The sequence below is a fragment of the Narcine bancroftii genome, chromosome 3, assembly GCF_036971445.1.
Source record: "Narcine bancroftii isolate sNarBan1 chromosome 3, sNarBan1.hap1, whole genome shotgun sequence".
Lineage (NCBI taxonomy): Eukaryota > Metazoa > Chordata > Chondrichthyes > Torpediniformes > Narcinidae > Narcine > Narcine bancroftii.
This window is the reverse complement of record NC_091471.1, coordinates 133,317,385-133,341,794: the sequence shown is the minus strand read 5'-3', so window position 1 is coordinate 133,341,794 and position 24,410 is coordinate 133,317,385. Positions and strand designations below refer to the sequence as shown.

Below are 24,410 nucleotides of genomic sequence, written 5' to 3'. Positions count from 1 at the left end.
AAGGCATATTGAGAGTGCTGGGGAATGATCAATTTTATTGATAAATTCATACCAAACCTATCTTCCAAAACAATGTACCTGAGGAAGTTGTTACAGAACAAATGTGAATTCAAGGAGACAACCAACCACAAGGAAGAATGGGGATGACAGAAGACCATTCAAACTGCAGTACTTTTGATGTTCTTGGACATATCCAGAAAGATGAAAATATCTGGAGATACTTCAAAAGATGGAATAGGTGCCGTAGTACTTCAGACTGTGGGAGAAGATTGGAGGCCAGTGGCATACGCATCAAGGATGATGACCACATGTGAATGTCGATATGCACAGATCAAGAAAGAGTGTCTAAGGTCTGGTCCATGGACTCAAAAAAATTCCACAGTTATGTGTATTCATGGCAGATACAGACCATAAGCCATTAATAGTGATAATCAAGAAAAATACCAGTGAAATGTCACTGAGAAACCAAAGGCTGATGATGAAGCTACAGTGTTATGACTTTGGATTTGTGTACATACCAGGAAAATCTATTGTGTTAGCTGATGTGTTATCCAGGGCAACGATGTAGAGAGCAGCACATAATGAGAATTCTACAGACACAGATGTGAATCTCCACGTGAATCTGATCACTGAATCTCTTCCTGTGTCTGCCATGAAATCCAAGCAGATTGCATCTGAAACAGAAAAAGGACACAGTTCTGCAGAAGGTCATCAAGAATCTGAATGAAGGATGGCCTAGAGGTGAATGTCAGTCACACAACAACATCAGAGCTGAGCAGAATTATCATTCCTCAATTACTGCGACAAAGGATGTTGAAAAGGGTGCATGAGGGGCACCTTGGAATGGAAAAGTGCAAGAGGAGGGCCAGAACTGCTGTCTATTGGCCAGGGATAAATTCTGACATTGACAGGATGATTTCCAACTGTGAGACCTGTTTGAAACATCACACAAAGCAGACAAAGGAACCCATGATCATAACTGACTTACCAGCAGAACCATGGCAGAGAGTTGGGACTGATCTGTTCAACATGGATGGGAAGAATTATTTGCTGGTTATTGATTATCTATTGTACTATCTGGAGATTGCACTGCTTCCTAATATGTCTGCTGCTTGTGTGATATGAAATCGGTCTTTGCAAGACATTGAATTCCATAAATTATCTCCAGTGAAAATGGACCATGCTACAGCTGTAGAGAATTCCAGAACTTTGCAGAAGAGTATGATTTTTGACAAGCGACTTCAAATCCTCTGCATCCACAGTCAAATGGTAAAGCAGAAAAAGGAGTTCACATAGTTAAACTGTTGCTCAAGAAAGCACTAGACAGTGGCTCAGATCCATATCTAGCTCTATTGAGTTAAAGAGCTTCATCACATGGCATGTCACCACTGAGCTTCTGATGGGACATAGATTATGCACCACACTTCTCTCTTCTGCAGACCAAACAAGAACAGATATGTTGAAGGTATTGAACGGAAACAAAAGTGTATGCAATGGAGAAAAAAAGCAACCTATGACAAGTCAGCAAGAAGCTTAGGGCCACTGGCATAACATGACACAATGAGACTCCAAGATTTTAACACTTGGGACAAGGCAGCCACTGTTCTGGAGGAAGTAAATCCGAGATCCTACATTGTCAGAACAGAGGATGGTCAAATACTGAGGAGGGATTGAAAGATCCTGTTGAAAACACAAGAGACACTGCAGGAATAGACAAAGGCAGAAGATCCAGCCTGCACAGCAACAGAGGAAATACCCCCAGTGCTGGACAGGAGTGGACCAGCAGAGCCGACACAAGCACCTGTGTGAAGAAGAGTCACAGATGTTATCAAAGCACCTGACAGGTTGAATCTCTAAAAGAAAAATAACTGTACACTTAAAAATTTTGTGCTACTGATGTTGTGCTTGTATTTGTGCTAAACTTTAAATTGAAATGAATACTGTATTAGTGGGTCATGCTAGATTAAACATCTCAAGGAAAGGGGATGTAATGGTAGAATGCTAATAATCCACCCAAACACTAGAGGGAGTTGGAGACTCATTTGTGGAAGCTTGGGTAGATTCAAGATGGATGCCTCCACACGGTCCTGAGTGAGTTCTTTAGCTAATAAAATATAGATGTTTTAAAAGAACTCGGGTTTCTTTATTATGATAAAAGCAACACCACAGTGTGCAGCATTGTAAAGACTTTTATTGTCTTCTAACTTGTGCGATGATTTAAAATTGTAAAACAATACATTAATGCATTGTCATTAATTCGTTGCAAATGAAAATGTTGTACAAATTAAGAAAATGTGCAGCTTTGCAAAAACTTTGATGTCTCCTCACTTGTACAATTATTTTAGAGAGTAAATTATGCACAAATGCCTTGTCCACTTTTAATCGGCAAATGTGCTGTCTAAATTGCAGCCATCAGGAAAATATACAGCTTTTAGTGATTTCTCTATTCAATAATTATTTAAGAGTGTAAGACAAAACATTATGCATTCACCATGATTTAATTTATAGATGGGATATTTAATGTTGATGTTGCATAGATCAGGTATATGCCCAGGGTAATATCAAAGATATTAACATTAACTATAGATTCAATAAGTTAGGAGTTTGAATTCACAGTTACTAGTGAAAACACAGAGATGCTGGAGAAACTCAGCTGGTCTCGCATTCCACAGTAACTCTATTATCCTGCTGGGAAAAAAAAACATTATGCTTGCTTATCAAAAGAGGACAAGACCGAGATTCTATTGCTCAAAGGATTAACACGTCCAGTCTTTAAACACACACAGTCTAAGATGTCTCACATCAATGGAAACACAACCCAGATGAGTCAAATGCAGTAGGAGAATGAAATGAGAATTTGAGTTTGAAAAAGTTATCAACTTCCAGTGGCAAAGTTTGTATAGCTCCACCAGTATGAAGTTTAGTATCTATAGAAGTGCACACCAGATGGTTAACTAAGGCAAGCAATTCTTTCTGAGGTAAAATACTGAATATTAGCATATATCCAGAAGATCAATGCATATTTTAATTATTTGTTTTCTAGCTGGGGAAGATTTTAAGAAGTCCCTTCATGAAGTTTGTGATGCATGCAGCATCCTTCATCATCTTTCTGTGCTTATTAGTATTTAATGCCTCTGACAGATTTGAAGGCATTAAAACCTTACCCAATGTCACAGTTTTGGATTATCCTGAACAAGTCTTCAGAATGAAAACCACCATGTTTACTTGGACAGAAATGCTAATTATGGTATGGATAGTGGGTAAGTAGTTTCCTTTAATGGGAAAAGTATGTAATAAAGACCAAATTTTTGAAAATAATTAACTACAAACTAATTGGACAAAATAATCTATTTCTAGGCATGATGTGGACTGAATGTAAGGAAATCTGGACGGAGGGACCACGAGAGTACATTTTCCAAATGTGGAATCTTTTAGATTTTGGAATGCTATCAATTTTTATTGCTGCATTCACAGCAAGATTTTTGGCATTTCTGGAAGCTTCAAAAGCTCAGCAGTTTGTAGATAAACTTGTTAAGGAGAATAACCTGTCACTTGTGCCACTTCCACCAGAAGTGGAATACTACACATATGGTAGGTAACATTCTATAAGTGAATTATATAAAGTGTTTGGCTTGTGTGGCAATGGTAAGATCTGCTGGAAATCTAAAATCAATGGATTAATAATTCAGTTTGAAGGACTGAGATAAATCTGATGTTCAGATGTTGAACAACTTGACAAATGATTGTTTTGTTTTTGAAACTAAATTTCCTCATGACGTCTCTTGCTTTGTCACTGTAACCCTGTCTGAAGGAACACGTTCTCTACTCCCTCCCCGCCATTTGACCTTTGAACATTAGGCCACATGTTACGCTGGATGTATATTTAATAGTTGCATGTCCTTGAATTTTTAGCCTTTTAAACAAAAAAAGAAAAAGCGTGCTGGAAATGCTCAGCATGTGTGGAGAGAAAAACATGTTCAGGTTGATGATCTTGCATTAGAACTACAGAGCTCTGACAACATGCCACAAAGGAGGTTAGGGAGAGATTTGGTTAGCATATATAAGAAGGATGTCATCAAGCTAGAGAGGGTGCAGAACAGATTTGCAAGGGTGTTGTCAAGATAGGTGGGCTTGAGTTATCAGGAGAGATTGGGTAGGCGAGGTCTGCTTTTCCTGGAGCATATGAGACTGAGAGGTGACTTGGTAGAGGTACATAAAATTATAAGTGACACAGATAGTGTAGGCTTCAATTTCTCAGAGTAGAATGTTTAAAACGAGAGGGCATAGGCTTAAGGTAAGAAGGATGAGATTTGAAGACAATCTGAGAGGTAAATTTTTCACACAAAGTTTCATTAGTATCTGGAAGATGCCAGAGGATGTGGTGGAGTTTGGAAGCATTACAACATTTAAAAGGTAACTTGACAAGGATATGAAATTAATGCAAGCAAGTAGAATTACTATAGATAGGTATGATGCAGATGCAGTAGGCCTAAAGGCTCTGTTTCTGTTGCTATTCTCTATGACAAGATGAAAAGCCTAATTATCTGGAATCACTGAAAAAGAAAATTAACTGCAGATGATGGAAATCTGAAAGAAACCCTCAGCAAGTTAGATGACATTTGTAGAAAAAGAGCCAGAATTAATAATTCAAGCCTTCACTGAAACTGGGAAAAAGGGAAAGTAATTTTTTTTTTGTTGCAGGGTAGGCAGAGGTGGGATGGATAGGACAAAGGGAATAGCTGTGATAGGATGAGGACTGGGATGCTATGGATGTAGTTGTAGAGTTCATCTATTTGACAGGTTATTAGGGGAGGTTAGAGAGTGAGATTACAAACAAAGAAACATAAAAAGTTGTTAATTGCAGGGCCATAGAATGTGTTTGCTTTGTTTTCCTCTCCATTAGTTTGACTGGTTGAAGGATATATCTAAGAATATTGGAAAAGTAAAGCTCTTTTGTTTATCTGCCTATCCAAATGAGCTGATAACTGTTGTTACAACTATAAACAGGCATTAAGGGAAAGTATGGTTTATAGCTACAGTACTGGAATAAGTTAGGTTGGTGGTTATTCTATGGCAACACTACGCAGACCAAGCCTGGAGTATTGGGAGAGTTCTCAACACCACATGTCAGAAACTTTATATTGGCAGACAGAATATGTTGAATATATATTGGAAATGTATATTTCCAAGATAAACTTAAAAGTAGAGAATAAGATATGAAATGAAAATGGAGAAGGGGGGGTAATGATTTCTGCTGGCTGGGAAATCTGGGATTAGGCAACATTCTCTAATAAATGTGGGTATTTAGGAAACATTTCTCTGTGAAAAATGTAATAGACGTTTGAATCTATCTTTCATAAATTACAATAAATGCTAGCAAAGGTTGATTTCTATAACATTCACATCATGGGATGTGGTCATGATTTAAGATAGAAGAACAATGAACAGTGATGAACTAACTGAATTCCAGAATAAGCATGAGGTTCGTGGTTCAGTCTTATTCCTATCTTTTGGTGCATATTTAAATGTGGCCAGTTCAATTTTCACCCAGAAAAGGGAAAGGAACAGTTGCCAGCTATCACAGGTAAGTGCAGGGATGCAATGCTAATTTTTTAGGTGCTGGATCTCACCAAAAACAGTGACAAGGAGGTGCTGGTGCCACCCCTTAAGGTGCTTGGAGCAGCCCCACAAGGTGCTGGAGCAGTGCTCCGATCAGCTTCGGCAGCACTGCATCCCTGGGCAAGTGATAATAAATATTTTAAGCGAGTCACTGAGTGAAAAGTTCTGGCTTCATAAGGTAAAGATTTATATTTTTCTTTTATGATGCCTTCCCAGTGACCAACCTATTTTAAAACTGACAAGGAGGCTGCAGCAGCTAACCTCCATGGGAAGCAGTCAAAATGCACTCAAAGTGCCATTATTTTCATTTTCATGAATGTTGAAAGTTCGTCCCTGTTTGGTTTAAAGTAACTGCTAAGAATCCAATTCTAAGTGCATGTTTTAATTTGATTTCTTCCCAATGGATGGCAATGAAACTGACGTAGGGTCCTCATCAATTATCAAAACCACCTTTGTAACTTCAGAAAGTTTACCGGCACACAAGGGGTTCCCCAAAACTCATACACTCAGTCTTCATTTGCCTGCTTGCAAGTTTCAGGTTAACCAAACCAGAAATTAGTCTGCATAACTTCCACCTAATTTCAGATTAGAAGAAAAAAAAGTCAAAATCAGAATTTATTGTCATGAACAAGTCACGAAATCTGTTGTCTTGCAGCAGAATCAGAGTCCAAACATACATATTATAACCATCTCACAACATTAACCTTGTAAAAGTGCACGAAAAGTAAGGTCTTTGGTTCATTGATTATTCAGGGATCTGATGGCAGTGGGGAAGAAGCTGTCCTTGTGCTGCTGAGTGCTCGTCTTTAGGCTCCTGTACCTCTTTCCCGATGGTGGCAGAGTGGAAGAGGGCATGATGGGAGTCTTTGAGGATAGAGGCTACTTTTTTAAGACACCCAGCCTCTTGTAGATGTCCTTGATAGAATGAAAATGATGTAAAATTCAAGAACAAACAGTGAAAAAAAAAACAAATCTAGAAAAAGTGAATTTAAGTAAATACACCTGATAAATATTGTCAGTGATTTTATCAATGTGGAAATCTGGAGAACTGTTGCAAGGGAGGAAATTAATGGTGGTATTCTGCTTACAATTCACTTCATGCCCTAAACAGGTTTTAGAAATTATTTCTAAAAATCCATCACTAGCCTTGTATAATGCTATAATTGATCCTGCCATTCTCTGGTAAAATTATAATTTGCAAGCTTGATGAACTAGTACATGCAAAAAGAGAATGATCTGCTTTGAATTGGGTAATGGTTTCAGGAAGTCCCTTCTGCCTTTGGAGAAAAGGAGAGTGCATGCATGCTTATAAACTTTAAAACCTAATGAAAATGATTACTGCAATTACAAGCAATGAAAATCAGATTAAAGGTCTTCAATTGCAAATGCTGTCTTCCTCTGTAATCACTTCATGGAAAGGTCACTGCTCCCCCACAGACACTCTTGCTTGAGAGAATTGTAAATTGGATAATTGACCTCGAAGGTTAGCAGTCCAACTCATGACCCATCTGATTTATCATTCATTAAAATTAATGATCAGAAAAATTAACAACCACGAAATGGACATCAGACTTCCGAACATGAAAAGATCAGTACCCAAGAGAGTTAACGTAATATTTAACTCCATAGAATCTCTCGTGCAAATATAATTATATGTACATATAATGTTTGTGCATCCATGATTTTGTTCAGATAACTTTAACCAAATGACAGAGTCTCACTAGAATATATGTTCTATTGTTAAAATATTGTTAAAATTCAGCATTGTAGTCCATTCTTATTGTTTGTATGGTTATGAACAGAATTTAGAAATAAACCTTCTATGCCATCGCTTGGTATGTTACATCTGTCATATTAATAGTCACAAATTAAATTACATGAAAATGTAGTCCCAATTACATGGAAAAGGAGGAAAGGTAATGATGGAAAAACGGAAAGAGAAGATAAACAAAATATAAAAGGGCTACGCTGAACTATATGTCTTTAAATATTAATGGAATACATAACCAAATTAAAAGGAAGAAACTACCAAATTTAAATGAATAAATGTATTCCATTAGAAAAAATAACATATTGGTTAAGAAATAACATTGAAATATTCGAACAAGTATAGGAGCCTTACATTAAATACAATAGCGAAAACCTACCGGGGACAAACATTACCTAAGTTGATGGAAGGAGAAGGAAAGAAAAGAATGGACTCAGTAGAATTTCTGGTGTAATTTGGTTGAATGACAACATTGTCTGACTGGCTTAATGCAACCTAGATTGTATACCTAAAATGGATGAGAGGGGGGGGTGGGGGGGTGGTTTGGGAGGAAAGGGGGGGGGGGAGAAAAAGTCACTGTATATGTGTGAAAAGAAATAGTGTATATCATGGCTAATGTGATTTATGGTGTGAAAAATAAAAAAAATTTAAAAAAAAAAAAAAAAAAAAAAAAAAAAAAAAAAAATGTAGTCCCAATTACTGATGCTGGAACAAAACATTAAACTGTAAAAACATAAAACAGCACCATATATATATAATTTTTGACATGTAAACATCTGTTAAAGAAAGCAAATATTAAAGCTAATTTTAATTGTATGTCACTGTTTTGTTCTATATTGTATTTCTCATGACACATTTGGCCTGTTAATTTGATGCTTAACCCAAATCTCAGGGTAATCCCATCAACTTCTGACTGATTGTCCTGCCATTGTCCTTGCTGGGGCCAATCTACATTAGCCATTTAAACTCAGTAGTACATCTTTGAGAGATGTGAGGAAACCAGAGTAACCCCTGGAAACTCAAACAGTCATAAGGAATATATATGAACAGCACAAGTTCCCTAGTCAGAATCAAACTCTGCTTGACATAATACTTCTTTAGTACTGTCTAGATGTCAAAGATTTATTTCCAATGACCATTGAAGAGGTTATTTCTAAGCCCAAACAAGCATGCTGCTCCTTCTTTCATGAGACATCAAATGGTATTGGCTTCTACATATGACACAGATGTACAGGTTAAATATCCTCCAACAGAGCTATTACCAGCAAAAACTTAATTTCTGGATATGAAAAAATGTACAATTTTTTCATTTATTTATTCTATTTATCAATTTTAACTTTTAATTCTGCTCTCATTTAGTTTAAAAACCTTTGATTAATATAAAAATGGAATGAGTCCTGAAACTATTACAAAATTGTTTATTAAAGTCCGCTGACTTCTTTTTCATTTGCTAAAACTAATCAGTACCAATTACGACAACCTCACTCCCAATCTCCGTAGCCTCCTGCACTTCGTAGTGTTTTCTTTCTGATTTCATTTATGGAGCATTTCTATCTATATATTAATGTTGTTTGCATTTATTGTCCATCCCTCATTTTCCATCAAATTATTTGGCTTTCTAGGCTACTCCAATGGACATTTAATACATAACCATGTTGATGGGACTGGAATCACATATGGGCTAAACAGGTTGTGGGTATGACATTTCCTCCCTAACATTTCATTCTTTGTTTAGCTATAATTTCAGGTATTTAGGTTTTTCAATATCAATAAATATATTTCAATAACCAACATTTTGTAATCAAGAAACATATTCACAGTTTTATGTTGTGTTGCAATGAACATTTAGCAACAGGATCATTGTGATTTTTCCTCCTTGTTTAGCTCCTGAATTGAATTGGGTTTAATGAACTATGTGCTTGAAAGGCTGTCCCTCAGGTACTGCATGTTCATAGAGCTCTCAACAGGCAAGTTTTTAATTCAGCAACACACTAATGGCTGCAGCAGCGTTCTTTAAAATGGTGGCTCTTTCAAAGTTTCCAGTGTCTACCATTAAGGATGTCTTCCAGTCTAGATCATGTGAAATGTCTGCCGTCTTCCACAAATGTGGCTTCTCTTCCACCACCATCAACTCAGCCCCTACCTGCATCTTCTCTATTTCCCACTCATCTGCTCTGGCATCTTCTATCCCCATATATAACAAGCACAGGATTCCCCTTGTCCTTAACTTACTCCCCACTCGCCTCTGCATCCATCACAAACTCTGTCATTTCCGCCACCTATAGCTTCCCCACTTCTCTCCTCTCATCCTCTGTGTCTCCCTTGTCCACTCATTCCCTTCCCACCTATCATCCCCTGGTACCTTCCCCAGCGGCTGCAGGAAGAGCCACACGTGCTCACACCTCCTTTCTTACACCATTCGGGGTCCAAAACAGTCCTTTCAAGTAAAACAGCACTTCACTTGTGTGTCTGCAGGAGCTATCTACTGCCACCAATGCTCCCTTTGTGGCCTTCTCTGGAGAGACTGGACACAGACTGGGAAGTCGTTTCACAGAGCACCTTTGATCTGTTCAAATCAGTGACAGGGATCTCTGAATGACCAACCACTTCAATTCTGCACCATACTCCCATGCTTACAAATTTGTCCTTGGCCTCGTGTACTATCCCATCAAAATCACCCGTAAATTGGAGAAGCAACACTTGATTTTCCATCTGGGCACTCTCCAACTGGATGGTATTTACATCAGCATCTCTAGTTTCTGCTAGCCTACTCACCATTCTCCATCTCTTCCTTTTCCCTTCATCTTCTTTCCTCCAGCTCTCCACCGCTTTCCCTCTGCATTCACAAAACTATCTCTCCTCCCCCTGCTTGCTGGTGTGCCATCCCTCCCTTATCTACCTATTACAAGTCTTTGAGACTTGTGCTCCTCCCCTTAGCCCCTCCCACCATTTTGTTTGGGCACCTCCCAACGTTTTTTAATACCTTGAAGGACTCAAGCCCGAAACACAGAGACAGAGTCAGAAGAGATCTAAATGGGGGGCATTAGGGTAACCGTCGGGTGGTGGAGGGGTACAAACTGCCATTAGAGAACTCACTTGAGCAGGTGCCACACTTGCCATGGACATCCTCTGTCTGCCACACCATCAGACATGGAGATGAAACCACACCTCTAATGGCATCACTGTTGTGATCTGCAAACCCCCCCCCCCCACCATTGAGGCTAGTGCTGCTGATGGGTGGGGGGGGCACAATAACTTATTGGGTGGGCATGGCCCATGAATGCCTCCCCATGACGCTGACCCTGGCAAAATGTTGGTTATGTATTGTTACTTTTGCTTTATAAAGAACACTGTTTAACCTGCTGAGTTTCTCCAGCATGGTGTTTTTACTTCTACCACGGTATCTGCAGACATTCGTGTTTTACCATTGTGGAGATATGAGATAACTAAGCTCTAGAAAGAGAGCATAGAAATTAACTCATGGTGCCATTTGCGAGGCAATTATATTCCCATGAAAAATAATTCCGTGAATGAACTTTGGAATAAAACCAACATGTTAAGATTAAAATCTGCTCTTCTCATAGCAACCACTCCCAATGAAGTTGATGTTATGAGGAAAGAAGGTTTAATGAATTGTACAAATTGAAGTCATATTAATGAAACTTATCTGAGGAGAAAGCTGAAACAGGGCAAAAGCAATTCAATGTGTAACAGAACTAAAGATAAAATAGAAACTGAAATACCAGGACAGAAAAACAAAAGTGTAATCAGAGAGAACGAACAATGTACATGATAGACAAGAGAAGTCCTATTTTTAACTATTAAACCACTGTATTTAGACATTAATCCATTGCTTAATGCTACCTTTAACTATTTACCTATGTTTGGATTTGTTCATACCCAACTTGTCAGTATTACCCAGCTATATCAAAGGACAAACAGAAGAGACATGATCAACATGTTCAGGCTCATCATTTTTGAATCCCACTGAGAACTGCAGAGGGCTAAACTGCAATACATCTGAAACTCACTTAACACAGTTTAAGATGCATAGATAATTCATGATGTGACATTCATAACACTGACAACTTGGTGCTAACCATGCTATATATTGCCTTAGCACATCATCACAGGGTTCAACCTCTTGATTGGATAGCATCATTTCAAACCAGCTGTCACTGATTAGAGAGAGCCTGTATTTCTTAAAGGAAAAATGTTTTCTGTCTGGAACAGATGGTGAAATTCATCCGTCAGGTCACAGATAAAACTAGAAGCCATGGCCAAGCACAATAGCATACAGATATTTTCATGCAGCTCCAGAGGTCCTTGGAGACGAGGAAGAGTAGAGATGTCTTAAAACCACAGTAGATTAGATTAGTAGATATGGAAAATGCTAAAGCAGCAATAGAAAGTGGTTCATGCGAGCAGTCAGGACTGACTCTGCAGATGAAGTGATGAGCCTGTATGGCCACACCGTCAACTTGGTGAATGCATCTTCAAATCCTAGTTCCCATAAACTCCTCTGCCAACCTCCCACACTGGTCAATGTGTCACCAATTTTGTCAGTCAGGATTCAACACTTGCTTTATGTGGCTCACCACATTCCAAACACAGATCAGGCCCTTTGGCACATGAATTGTGCCGATCTATGTAAACCTACTCCACAACAATCTCATATTTCCCTACCTCACCTCCATAACCCTCTATTTTTATTGAAGAGTTTTTTGAATGTCCCTATTGTATCATCCTCCATCACCACGATGCATTCTAGACACCCACTACTGACATCTCCCCTAAACTTTCCTCCGCTCACTTTAAGCAGATATCCTCTGGTGTTTGCTATTGTCACCCCAGGAAAAAGGTGCTGGCTCTCCACCCTATCTAAACCCCTCATAATTTTATATACTTCTATTAAGTAGCCTCTCGTCCTTCATTGTCACCTCTCCAGCATGGTAGGCTATTCATCCAAACATGAGATGCAGCTCTCACTGGTATATTTCCCAGGTAAAACTGAAGCACAACCAACACTAGTTGCCAGAGCATAGCTCTGATCTCACCTCCCTGGAGGAAAGAGTGTTGCCTCTCTCAGAAACATAGTTCATTGAAAAAGCAGCATAATCATTCATTTATCACATGTCTGTCCTACACTTTGGCCTTTTTCATATTCCCCCTTTGCTCATCATAACCTTGCTGCTTGAATCCTTTGAGTGGCAACTCAGCATCAAGTGATCAATGTGAGACTATTTGACACTTGCACTAAACACCTTTCAGACCGTAAAGGCTAGATTAGAATCAGGATCTGAAGTTTTAAGTCACGAAGCAGATGCCAGCTTCCCAGGTCATACCTAAGTTCTGATTATTCCACTGAGAACTTTGATGAGTCTGCCTGCAGGAAAAGGCTGATAGATGTGTACAACGAATTGATAGATCTGTAGATAATGGCAAAAAGCATGGTGGACTCAGCTCCAACTTTGCTCCAGGTTTTAAGAGGAGCCAAGAGATCTTTGCCTCTGGCGTTGAAGAAGTGTCCAGCTCAATTTCAAAATGTACAGCCCCAACCATCGGCAAACAACTGATCATTGACGTTTCAGCAATCACAAGCCGGTTTAACTGGCATCTGACAACTGATGTTGCTGCTGTCATGGATCCGTTAAAAAAATACTTTGAGAGAGTCACATCACTCCAATATATTGCAAGGATTGATGAGGCTCTTCAATGGCCATTTGGCAATAGCTTTGTGGATTGTGTCTTTTTTTCAAGGTGATAGCTTTCTTGCTCCCAACCCAGCCTCTCCCCCAGTGCCTTTGTCATCAGCTCTCATTCAGGTGACCCACATATTACCATCGCTCCGAATGAGATGATGTAGTACAAGGCTGCACCTCCTTGAACTAAAGTGAGAAGATGACGCATAGAAGAGAGGCTTGAAAGAACTGGATAAGAGTGATGTTAGTAAAGCTTTGGATGTAAAAATATAGTTTGCAAAGACACAAAATAAAAGTCCTGTGACTGCTCCAAAAACATCTGTCCGATATCACATTGATCACCAGGAGTACATTTAGCAATTGAAATCCTGTGTGCCTAGACACCAAGAATTTTTTGTAAAATTTCTGAATTTATAATTGAGCAGTTGTTCAACAGCAGAATATTGGTTTTTGCAAATTTGTATCAACTAATTTCTCATCCAATACTTTCTCCAGTTCAGGATTTCCGAAAGTGTGTATCAGCCAATGTACTTTTGAAGTGAAACCATTGCTGACAGGAGGAATTACAGTGTACCAGCCATTGTGTACACAGTACACTGTTCCTTGTGTGACTGAGGGAAAATAACCAGATGCTTGATTTAGTGTTATTAGTTGACAGATATTTAACCATTGTCAGGAACACAAGCAAACTTGCCTGCTCTTTTCTGAAATGGTTTCGGGGAATATTTACCCTCAATTCAATATCTCAACCAAAACTCTAAATGTGTGCCTTAATTTGGGATTCAACTTGAACCTTTAGCCTTTGGATTCAGGAGGATGAGTGCAAACATTGAGCTACGGACTCCCAAAGATTATAATGGTCATGCACTGTAGTTGGAACAATTTGTCATTTCTCTTATCTTTTCAGTTAATTTAATGTACTCCAAATAAAATCCTTGGACAGTTAATTAAGGCAATGCACATTCCAGTCTTTAGGATCCTTCTGTAATTTTTGCTTTGCTCTCTTCTCGAGCTACTGTGGTAGTGCTACCTCTTTGATTGACCACTTGAATCCTATTACAAGACTGAATAATTAACTACCTATTACTGTGTTGGGTCATACATGAATGCCAATACAACTCTAACTTTCAGTTGTACATTTCAGTTTAATATGAAAATACCTGTTGCATGCAGTGATTGATCTAACTTTATGCATCAGGGTGAAGCTGGCAATGCTAATGTTCAAAGTTTGCAAGTCATGGATCATGATCTTGGGCACAACAATTAATAGGTGACTTCGATCAGTGATAGCTAATTATGAAAGAGGTGGTTTTAATGCATTTATTCCAATTTATCATTGAGGGTTTTAAATGGGTTACCTGTGGTTTGTTCTTTCCCAATCAATAGTAAATCTGAATACAACAGAGATTCAAGACTTTGAAGCTCTATAGAACAGATTAAGATTTAAGAAATAAGTAGCTGTATTTCAAAGAGCAATTTTATGGTACATTTAGCATGAAATGCACCTTTCATGATTTAACATTTCAAGAATGTTATTAATCTTTGTTATTGCTGTAAGCAGGTGTATGTTTGATTATTGAGTATTGTTCATTTACATGTTGAATAATTAACTGTTCAATTACTGTTGCAGTTAGAGAAAGGATCAATAAATCTATCTGACCAACTGAGTCCCTCCAACTTCTCATTGTTTGCAACAGCTGCTGTTAGTCAAACCCATCATATAAGTACATAGTTGCATGTCTGAAAGTATCCAATCTGAAAAGAGACAGCATCTTTTGATAAAGCAACATAGGGCTAATATTTCACATCAACATTTGGCCAGTTATGAACAAAGGTTATCAAACTGCTAACTTTGCATTTATCTCCACTCATGATATCTGACTAGATGAGTACTTCAAGCCTTTCTCTTTAATTTTCTTCATGAAGCTACAAGAAGACTGTTGAAAAATCTGTATTCTTACAACAAAGATTGTCACAAGAAATCTAACAGTTATTTTAGGATAACATTGAGAAATCCCTAAGATTTCATGAAGAGTACAGAGTCTGCTGTGATTTTAAATTGGACCTTGCCAATTAATAATGTTTTATCTTGTCTTTATAGCCAGAGACAGATGGGTTCCGTCTGATCCTCAGATCATCTCTGAAGGCCTCTATGCAATAGCTGTTGTCCTTAGTTTTTCACGAATCGCTTATATCCTACCTGCAAATGAAAGCTTTGGTCCGTTACAAATTTCCCTTGGAAGGACTGTGAAAGATATATTCAAATTCATGGTCATTTTTATCATGGTGTTTCTTGCTTTCATGATTGGGATGTTTATCCTGTATTCCTACTATCTTGGTGCAAAGGTGAATCCAGCCTTCACAACGTGAGTTCTTACATTTTATTTTATATCATAAACAAATAACTGTCTGAGAGGGGAGACATGGGACATGCTCCACTAATGCAACTCTAAATTAATTGCCACAAAATCCCCACAGGTAATGGGGAAAGTGGATGAATCTCCTGCTGATTTCCCAAGGCATTACACCAAGTATCTGTTTGCTACCTATCAATAGCATTGTGGAAATAAGTGAAAAGTTATAATGTGGGAAATTGAGTATACTTTCTTCTCTCTATTTAGTCCTGCAGAATGTCAGTATTCTGGCTGATAGTATTTTTTTTTAAAAATCCTGCCAAATTACTGACATTCTGGTCATTCTAATTACTAAGAGGGAAGGTTGAGGCAATGTAATTTCTTTGACCCAGCAAAATGATGGATATCAGTGTGAATTGGATGCTTCTACTTTTGGAAACTTATGTCAGCATTTCAGGGGCATGTGTGGAATAGGATAGATGTAGCGATTAACTTCTTGCCCCTAGAAAAGCCTGTTTCATGCAAACTTGAAAAACACAGTTACAGTCAAGCTTCATCATAGTGTGGTACAGCTCAGTATGATGACTCTATCTTTCTCTCTCTCTATCTCTCTCTCTCATGTCCCAGTAACTGCCACTAAATACCCCTTTCAGCTCGATTCAACTATAACAACATAGATTCCTGGAAGAACAGGAAAAAAAGAGAAAAATCCTTTGGAGAAAAATAGAGTGTCAACTATTTCTTTCCTAAGTGTGATGAAGAGATTGTAGGAGTGACTGAAAGACTTCCCTTCTGATGTTCCACCTATTTTTGAATGCTGTGACCTTGGCCATTGTTTTGAATCTCTCCAAGTTTTGTTTGAATTCTTACAGAGAATCACCATTCACTGAATGACCCAACAGCATGTTCAGTTACTCCTATCCCACCAACCTCCATTAAACTATTGTTTCTTGACATCTGACTAAGTTCCACACATTGTAAGTTATGATCAACTGCCTCAGTCTTCCTGACAAATGTCCATACACAAATTGGGAAGAACTCACACTTCAATTGGCTGATTTCAGAAAGTCTAGCAATTTGTGTGTTAAAGTTTGCCTCAGTACATTCAGTCAGGAGTTGGGTGTTCATCCTCTCAAATCTGTTCCACTGTTCAGTTAACTTAAGCTTTATCTGTGCTCCAACCTCATTTACTGCCTTTGTTCATATTCGTTTATGACCTTACTGATTTTTTCCATATTTGCTTATATGTAAAAGGAATCCATTTGGCCTTTAAAATCTAAACCATGTCACAGAATAATCCCATTCCCCTGCTAATTTTAACTGTAACCTATTCTCCCCAAATTCCCATCAACTCTCCCAGATTCTATCACTCACCTGTAAATGGGAGACAATTTACAGTGCCCAATTTACTTATGTCTTTGTCCTGTCTGATGAAGCAAGTGCATCTGGAAGAAATCTACAATCTCAAAGAGAGCATGCAAACTCCATGCAAACAGCACTAACTGGAGGTCAGTATTGAACCTGGTTCAATGGACCTATCAAGCAGCAGCTTTAGCAGCTGTGCCACTTTATTCTCAATTCCCCACATCAGTGGAAATAATTCCTTTTAACTAACTGATTTAATTGATTTTATTATAGATACAGTACTTTTATGACTCTGCTCAGGAGAACACAAGCTAATTTGATGCAATTTATCTTCATAATTTAACTCTTTACCCTGCTGTCAATATGATGAATCTACCTTCTAATCCTTTGAATCAGTTACTCATCCTGACATTGAATACCCAAAGCCAAATAAAGTACACTTTACATAATATGAGATAAAGACTGTATAAGTGATATATACCATCACTCTTCAACTTTTTGAAACAAAAATCAAAATTCCATTAGCTCTTTTTATATGTACAGACTTGTGCTTATATACTTATATAGATGAAATCTGTGGGTGAGGTAAATCACAGTGGATGCCTACCATTCAATATGATTGGATATCTTATTCATGTTGAGATTTTCTCATAATTAGGTTTATATAATGGCAGTAGGTAGAAATCACAAAAAAGCAGAAAAAATATAAGCAAATTATCTTGTGCACCTTCCAATTAATTATCATATAAAGACATTAATGAAGGCCTGAAAGGGAATCTTCAGACTGTGCTTACAGTGGAAGGTGGCAGTATTCATAGGGAACCTGCAGAGGAGATAAGAAAATGTTTGGTTTCCATGTACAGGAAGCAGGAGAAGAAGCAAAAAAATTGATAGATTAAAAAGAACTGGTAAGGAAGGAATAAGGATATTAAAGATTAACTGAAATTGTACTATATAAATACAGGAATATTAGTAATAAAATGGAAGATAGCACATTGATGCATTGGAAAGAAATAAATGTTATAGAAGTAACTGATTTTTAAAAAATGAGAGATGGGAAGGTAAGATTCAAATCTTTGATAATGATCCTAGGGATTTCAGTTTTCCCTGATATTGAGTTGTGCATATATTAGAATACTTAAAAGTGGAATTTGTTGGAATTGTGAAAAACTTCATTTGCTAGATAATGTAATTTTGATTTAAGTGATATTAAATTAAATTAATTTCATGTGGAGTAACTCATAAGTAAACCAAAATAAAGGATCATTGGAGCATTTTAAATTTAATCAAACATTCAGTGGATTCCTCATTTTCATTAAGCATAAAAAATGAAAGGAAACCACTTATAAAGCTAAATTTTCCAACATTTTTTCCAGAATATTGGGAATTTCTGTACCCAGTATTAGTTTAACAATTTATTCTTAACTTTTCAAACATAATATTAATTATCAATAAAGGGGGATGTCACAATGGAACCAATTAATTCATATCTTATGTCTTCCTTAGAGTTGAAGAAAGTTTCAAGACACTTTTCTGGTCAATCTTTGGATTATCTGAAGTTTCTTCTGTTGTCCTCAAATATGACCACAAATTCATTGAGAACATTGGATATGTCTTATATGGAATATACAATGTCACTATGGTGGTAGTTTTGCTCAACATGCTGATTGCCATGATTAATAGCTCATATCAGGAAATTGAGGTAGGACAAACCATCTGCTTTATTTACATTTAAATTGTTTGTTGTTATAAAAATATTGGCCTTAAATTTTAAAAGGCTATCAAAGTCAAAAACAAGGTGGATGTGAATGATACAGAGGATGGATGTGAAGAGGGTTTAGGAAACTTGACATCCTTCCTGCTGCTCTTTTAGTTTCTCAGTTGATGTCATACCTGATCTGATGACAAAACTTTTAACACCAATGCATTTCAGATGTCTTCATGTTTCCTTAATTATGGGTTCCCCTCTTGTTGCAGTGATGTCTAATGAAAGGCTTCTGATCTGAAATACTGATTCTGTTTCTCTCCCTATTGATGCTTCTTGACCTCCTGAGCTCTTTCAGCATTCACTGTTTAGGTTTTGGATTTTGATCACTTTCAATCATCACAACCCTTTAGTTTGGTGAGGGGGGCCCTAAAGTTGTGTCTGTTCCAAGAATGGAAGCAGATAGATTATTAAATGGATATTTTGGCACAACTTTTGAATTGCGACAATAATGAGTATTCTTCTGGTCATTTTTGACAGTCTCAAAACTCTCCATATCCTTCCTGAAATCTAATCTCATTCCCATTCCATCCACCATCTTTCCCCATTTTTGATGCTTCATTCCTGAATGATGGGTTTAAGATCTTCTGTCACTTTTAGTTTCTCATCACTGCTGGACAAACTGTCCATTTGACAATCTGCTGGGAGAGTTTCAACCATATGATATGTTACATACCCTCTCTTTAGATTGTAGGGTCTCCATTTCCCTGATTTTGTCAGCTTCTTGGGTTAATGTAAGTTTAAACTGCTCCTTTTCCATTTCCCTACAAGTGCCAGCATTATTCTGAATGTCAATCTTAAAACCAGTATTTTTAATAGCATATCTAAAGGAGAGTGGATAGAGGTTTCTTGCATTTTGTACTTTAGTCTCATGTATTCCCAGTGCGACATCAATAGGAATTGTTATATAACATCACCAACAATGTATATTTATTTTCATCTTCACCAGAAAACATCTATGTGCACGAATGTAACTTGATTTCATTTCTATTACTGTCGATGGACTACCTTTATGAAACTACAATTTAATTGCATTAATTATTTTTTGCCAAACATTTAAAACATTCAGATAATCTGATTTTACCAAAATGCATTTAATTTACAGCTATCTTGGACAACAGCAACAGGTTTGTTATCTTAGAACAAGTAAAAGGATGGTATCTAAATTTGCTGTCTAATCTTCCAGGTGAGAGGATCAGTTCAGTTTGGGAATAACAAGAAACAGTGATAAATGAAACTGCCTCAATACTCATCTGCTTCTAAGCTGTTTCAATGTGAAATATATCCATGGGGTTAAAGTGAGAGAAGATCAAAGAGCCAGCATCAATAACGCAGGAAGAAAAAGTGGCCATTATAAGATGGTCAGAGAGAATGTAGTAGTGACAGAATGATCCACTTCAATTGAATAGTGCTGGGGAAAACTGTGGACTGGATCAGCAATGAGCAAAATAAATAGTGGTGGAGATTGGGGAAAATGGAGGGGTGGAACAGTGGCTGTGGCTATCAAGGAAGATAGAGTGGGGTTTGTGCCATGGCCAATTGGAAGGATAGAATTATTGCGATGGGAACTATTTTGATTTGACAGGTGCTGAGAAATCAGAATCAGAAATTATTGTCATGAACAAGTCATAGTGCAAACATTCATATACACCACCTTATAAAGAATACTCATAAATAAAAAAACAAAGTGGTGCAGTTTCAGGAATCTGATGGCAGCGGGGAAGAAGCTGTCCAAGTGCCGCTGAGTGCTCATCTTTAGGTTCCTGCACCTCTTTCCTGATGGTAGCAGAGTGGTGGAGGTCCTTGAGGCTGCTTTCTTAAGACACTATCTCTTGTAGATGTCCTTGATGAAATGAAGTCTGATGCCTGTGATGTCACAGGCTGAGTTAACAACCCTCAGGAGTTTATTCTTCTCCTGAGAGTTGGCACCTCCATACCAGACAGTGATGCAACCAGCCAGAATGCTGTCTACAGTACACCTGTAGAAGTTTACGAGCATCTTCGGTGACATTTCCAATCTCCTCAAGCACCTTTCAAAGCATAGCTGCTGGTGAGCCTTCTTCATAATTGCATTGACATGGAGGCTCCAGGACAGATCTTCAGAGATGTTGATACCCAGGAATTTAAATTTCTTGACCCTCTCCACTACTGAGCCCTCGATGAGCACTGGGTCATGTATCCTTGACTTCCCCCTGAGTCCATAATCACCTCCTTGATTTTGCTAATGTTGAGCGCAAGATTTTTGGCATGACACCACTCAAAGAACTGATCTCTCTCCCTCTTATACACTTTCTCATTGCTGTTTGTGATTCTGCCGACAACAGGCGATATCGGCAAATTTGTAGATAGCATTGGAATTGTGCCTGGCCACAAAATCATGGGTGTATAATGAGTAGAGCAGTGGGCAAAGCACGCATCCCTGAGATGCATCTGTGTTGATAATCAGTGAAGACCATATAACCATTTATGGAGTGGAAACAGGCCATGTTGGCCTTTCAAGTCCGCACCGGTTCACTAATTTTGTGCGCCCTCTTCAGGCATTGGTCCCGGTAGATCTTCATTCAATAACGATGGGCAAATTCAATGCAGGTGGAATCAGTCGTAGATAATCTCGCATGGAAGACCTGGTTGAGAGAATACAATGTCCTTTTCCCATTTGGGTAGCATTCTGTTCACATGACAGAGCTCAATGTCTGTTTCAGGAGTCTGGTGTTGGACATCTCAAGAACGTGAGCATCCAGCCAAGCTCAGGCCTCAGTGTTGGGGATACTGTCCGACGTGATGAGACATTGTTTCCAATTCGTACTGACTGCAGTCTTCCAATGAGGAAGACAAGGATCCTGTTGAAGAGAGGGGTGCAGAAGCAATCATAGAAACATAGAAAAATAGAAGATAGGAGCAGGAGTAGGTCATTCGACACTTCGAGCCTGCTCCGCCATTCAACGAGATCATGGCTGATCTTAAAGTTCAGTACCCTGTCCCCGCCTTCTCTCCGTAACCTTTAATTCCCTTATACTGAAGAAATATATCTAATTCCCTCTTAAATATATTTATAGAGATTCCACAATAAAGGGAAGGGTGATAATCAAGAGGGAGTGGGAGATAATAGTTTTCAGCATGGGAAGTTTGATGGTGATAAGGGTACAAAATGCCAATGGAAAAGCAATGATTTGGGAGAACAATTTGTAATCAGAAGATAGTAGACTGTTTAGAGCTGTGGTACTCATGGGGCATGGAGCCATTGTGTTTGAGGCAGGAGCAATGCGGTTTAGTGGAGCATTTCTGACAATTGGAGCTATAGGTAGTGATTGGACTGCATGGTGCTGATTGGGGAGGAAGATGTGATCTTTGGGAGGAATATTGATGATTAGGTAGACTCCGATGAGATGGTGTTTGTATAGGGAACAGTGGTTAGTAGCTCTGTTGTTTAGGTAGGGATGAAGGTACGGTAATCTTCATGATAAGGGCATCAGCATTAACAATTTCAAATCATAAATGAAATTTACTGTATTTCCAAAGTCCCACAGAACTTAAGAAATTATTTTTGCTGAGCCTATTCTGGCCATTTTTGTGATTGCCATCAATCAGTTTGTCCTATTTATTTCTCTTTACCTTTAGGATGATGCAGATGTGGAATGGAAATTTGCCCGTTCAAAGCTGTGGATGTTCTACTTTGACCATGGGAAAACACTGCCCCCTCCATTCAGTATTGTCCCCACTCCAAAGTCATGCATCAGTTTGATAGTAAGAATCAAAAACTGTCTCCTTGGCCTTTTCAAATGCAGAAGGAAAAGAATGAAGAAGGATGTGGAAATCGGGATGATGAATTCAAAGTCCAAAGTAGGTGCTTACAAAATTCTAAAGACTTGTATTTATGTAGCACCTATTGCAAACTCCGGTCATTCTCTTTTGAGCTAATGAAGTACTTTGGAAGCACAGCAAAACTGTTGGACAACAATGAGATAATGATTATTTCATCAGCTTTTTAGTTATTGATTGAAGATCTAAATATTAGACAAGGCAATGGGACAACATCACAACTCCTCTTTGGGATCTTTTGCATCTATTCAAGAGGGCCCTTGAATGGTATTTTGATGTGTAAAACATGGCTTATCTGTCAATGTAGCACAGCCTCAATGTTACTCACTGCATCATGAATGGATAAAATGATAACATCCCTTAAATGGGATTGATTCAGAGGTGAAGGGCGCTACCTCAAATCAGTTTCATAGTGCAGGAACAGAAAGATCCAGCAGCAAACAAACGTGCTCTTGATAATTCTCAAAGGGGCTCTGGACTTTTTGTTAAATAAGATTATTTAGTGCTTGGGTTGCCCTTTTTTTCATCAGCGAATGCCAAAAATTGATCAGTTGCTTCCCTTGCATTTCAGTAACATTAGCCTGTGTGATAGTACAGATTCTATCACCAATGTGTATATGTACATATGGCCAATGGTAGTGTAGGATGACTGTGATTGGCTGAGAGTGTAGCCACTCCTACTGGCAGGTCTTAAAGGATTGCTCCTAGCCAGACCAGGTCATTCTGGACTGGTCAACCTACTTGTGATATGTTCCAGTCTTTTAGTTAATAAAAGCCTTGGTTTGGATCAACAAGTCTTTGGTTCTTTTGACGCGCATTACAGCCTGGAAGCAGATTACCTAATCTTTTGACCTTGTGCACTGACAAGAAAGAGAGAGAGAGAGAGATGTTTGATAATAACATAAGACAAAAATTTATTTTGGAGACCTTGATTATTTATGATGTGAGGTTCTGTGCCCCGCAAGTATTGGTACTGGGTCCACTGTTGTTTGTCATCCATATTAATGACTTGGATAACAATGTAATAAATATACAGATAACACTGATTGGTTTTATGGTGCATGAAGGTTATCTAAGATTACAATAGGATCTAGATGAGCAGGGTAAGTGAATCAAGCAGGCAAATAGAATTTAATTTGGACACAAGGTAGATAGTGGTTAGCACAATGCTGTTACAGTGCCAGGAATTGGGACCAGGGTTCGAATCCTGCAGTGCCTCTAAGGAGTTTGTATGTTCTTCTCGTGTGTGCATGGGTTTCCCCCGGGGGCTCCAGTTTCCTCCAACCGTTCAAAATTAACGAGGATTTGTAGGTCAATTGGGTGTGTTTGGGCGGCACGGGCTCATGGACCTGTTACCATGCTGTATGTCTAAATAAAAATAAATAACTGCAAGATGTTGTACATTGGTAGTTCAAACCAGAGCAAGATTTACAAGGTGAATGGCTGGAGCCTGAGGAGTGTTGTAAGTCAAAGAGGCTTGGGGATACAGGGGCATAGATCCATGAATTAGTGTCATGGGGATTTGAAGGCATTTGGCATCTTGCCCTCATCAATAGGCTGGGAGAAACATTGATGATCAGGTAGGCACTGATGAAGTGGTGGTTGCATGCTACAAGAAATTGATGAGACTGGACTTAGAGCATTATGCACAGTTTTAGTCACCCTGCTATAGGAACGATGTAAAGGGTGAAGAAAAGATTCCAGGACATTATAAGGAGAGGCTGGATCAGATGGAACTTTTTTCTCTTTTTATGGGAAGCTAAGAGGAGACCTTATGGAGGTTTATACATTCATGAGGGGAATAGATAAGATAAATAGTCATCAGCTTTTTCCCCAAGGTGAGGAATTAGAGGCCATTGAGTTAAGGTGTGAGAGAAAAGATATAAAAAGGGTCAGAGGGGTACCCTCATCACACAGAAGCTGGTGGGTAAATGGAACAAGCTACCAGAGGAAGTGGTAGAACTGGGGACATTTGTAAAATTCAAAAGGCATGGATAGGAAGTATTTCAATGGATATG

General features: G+C 38.4%; 1 protein-coding gene across 8 annotated transcripts in view; it reads left to right on the top strand.

The window, feature by feature from the left end:
* LOC138757581 (short transient receptor potential channel 3-like) overlaps positions 1 to 24,410 on the top strand; it is a 200,480-nt gene that overhangs the window by 149,138 nt on the left and 26,932 nt on the right. For all 8 annotated transcript variants that reach the window (XM_069925171.1, XM_069925173.1, XM_069925170.1 and 5 more), the window contains 5 exons: positions 3,044 to 3,260; positions 3,358 to 3,591; positions 15,191 to 15,455; positions 18,315 to 18,510; positions 22,192 to 22,413. In XM_069925171.1, the coding sequence (XP_069781272.1) occupies positions 3,044 to 3,260; positions 3,358 to 3,591; positions 15,191 to 15,455; positions 18,315 to 18,510; positions 22,192 to 22,413 (1,134 nt within the window). The remainder of the gene's footprint in view (positions 1 to 3,043; positions 3,261 to 3,357; positions 3,592 to 15,190; positions 15,456 to 18,314; positions 18,511 to 22,191; positions 22,414 to 24,410) is intronic.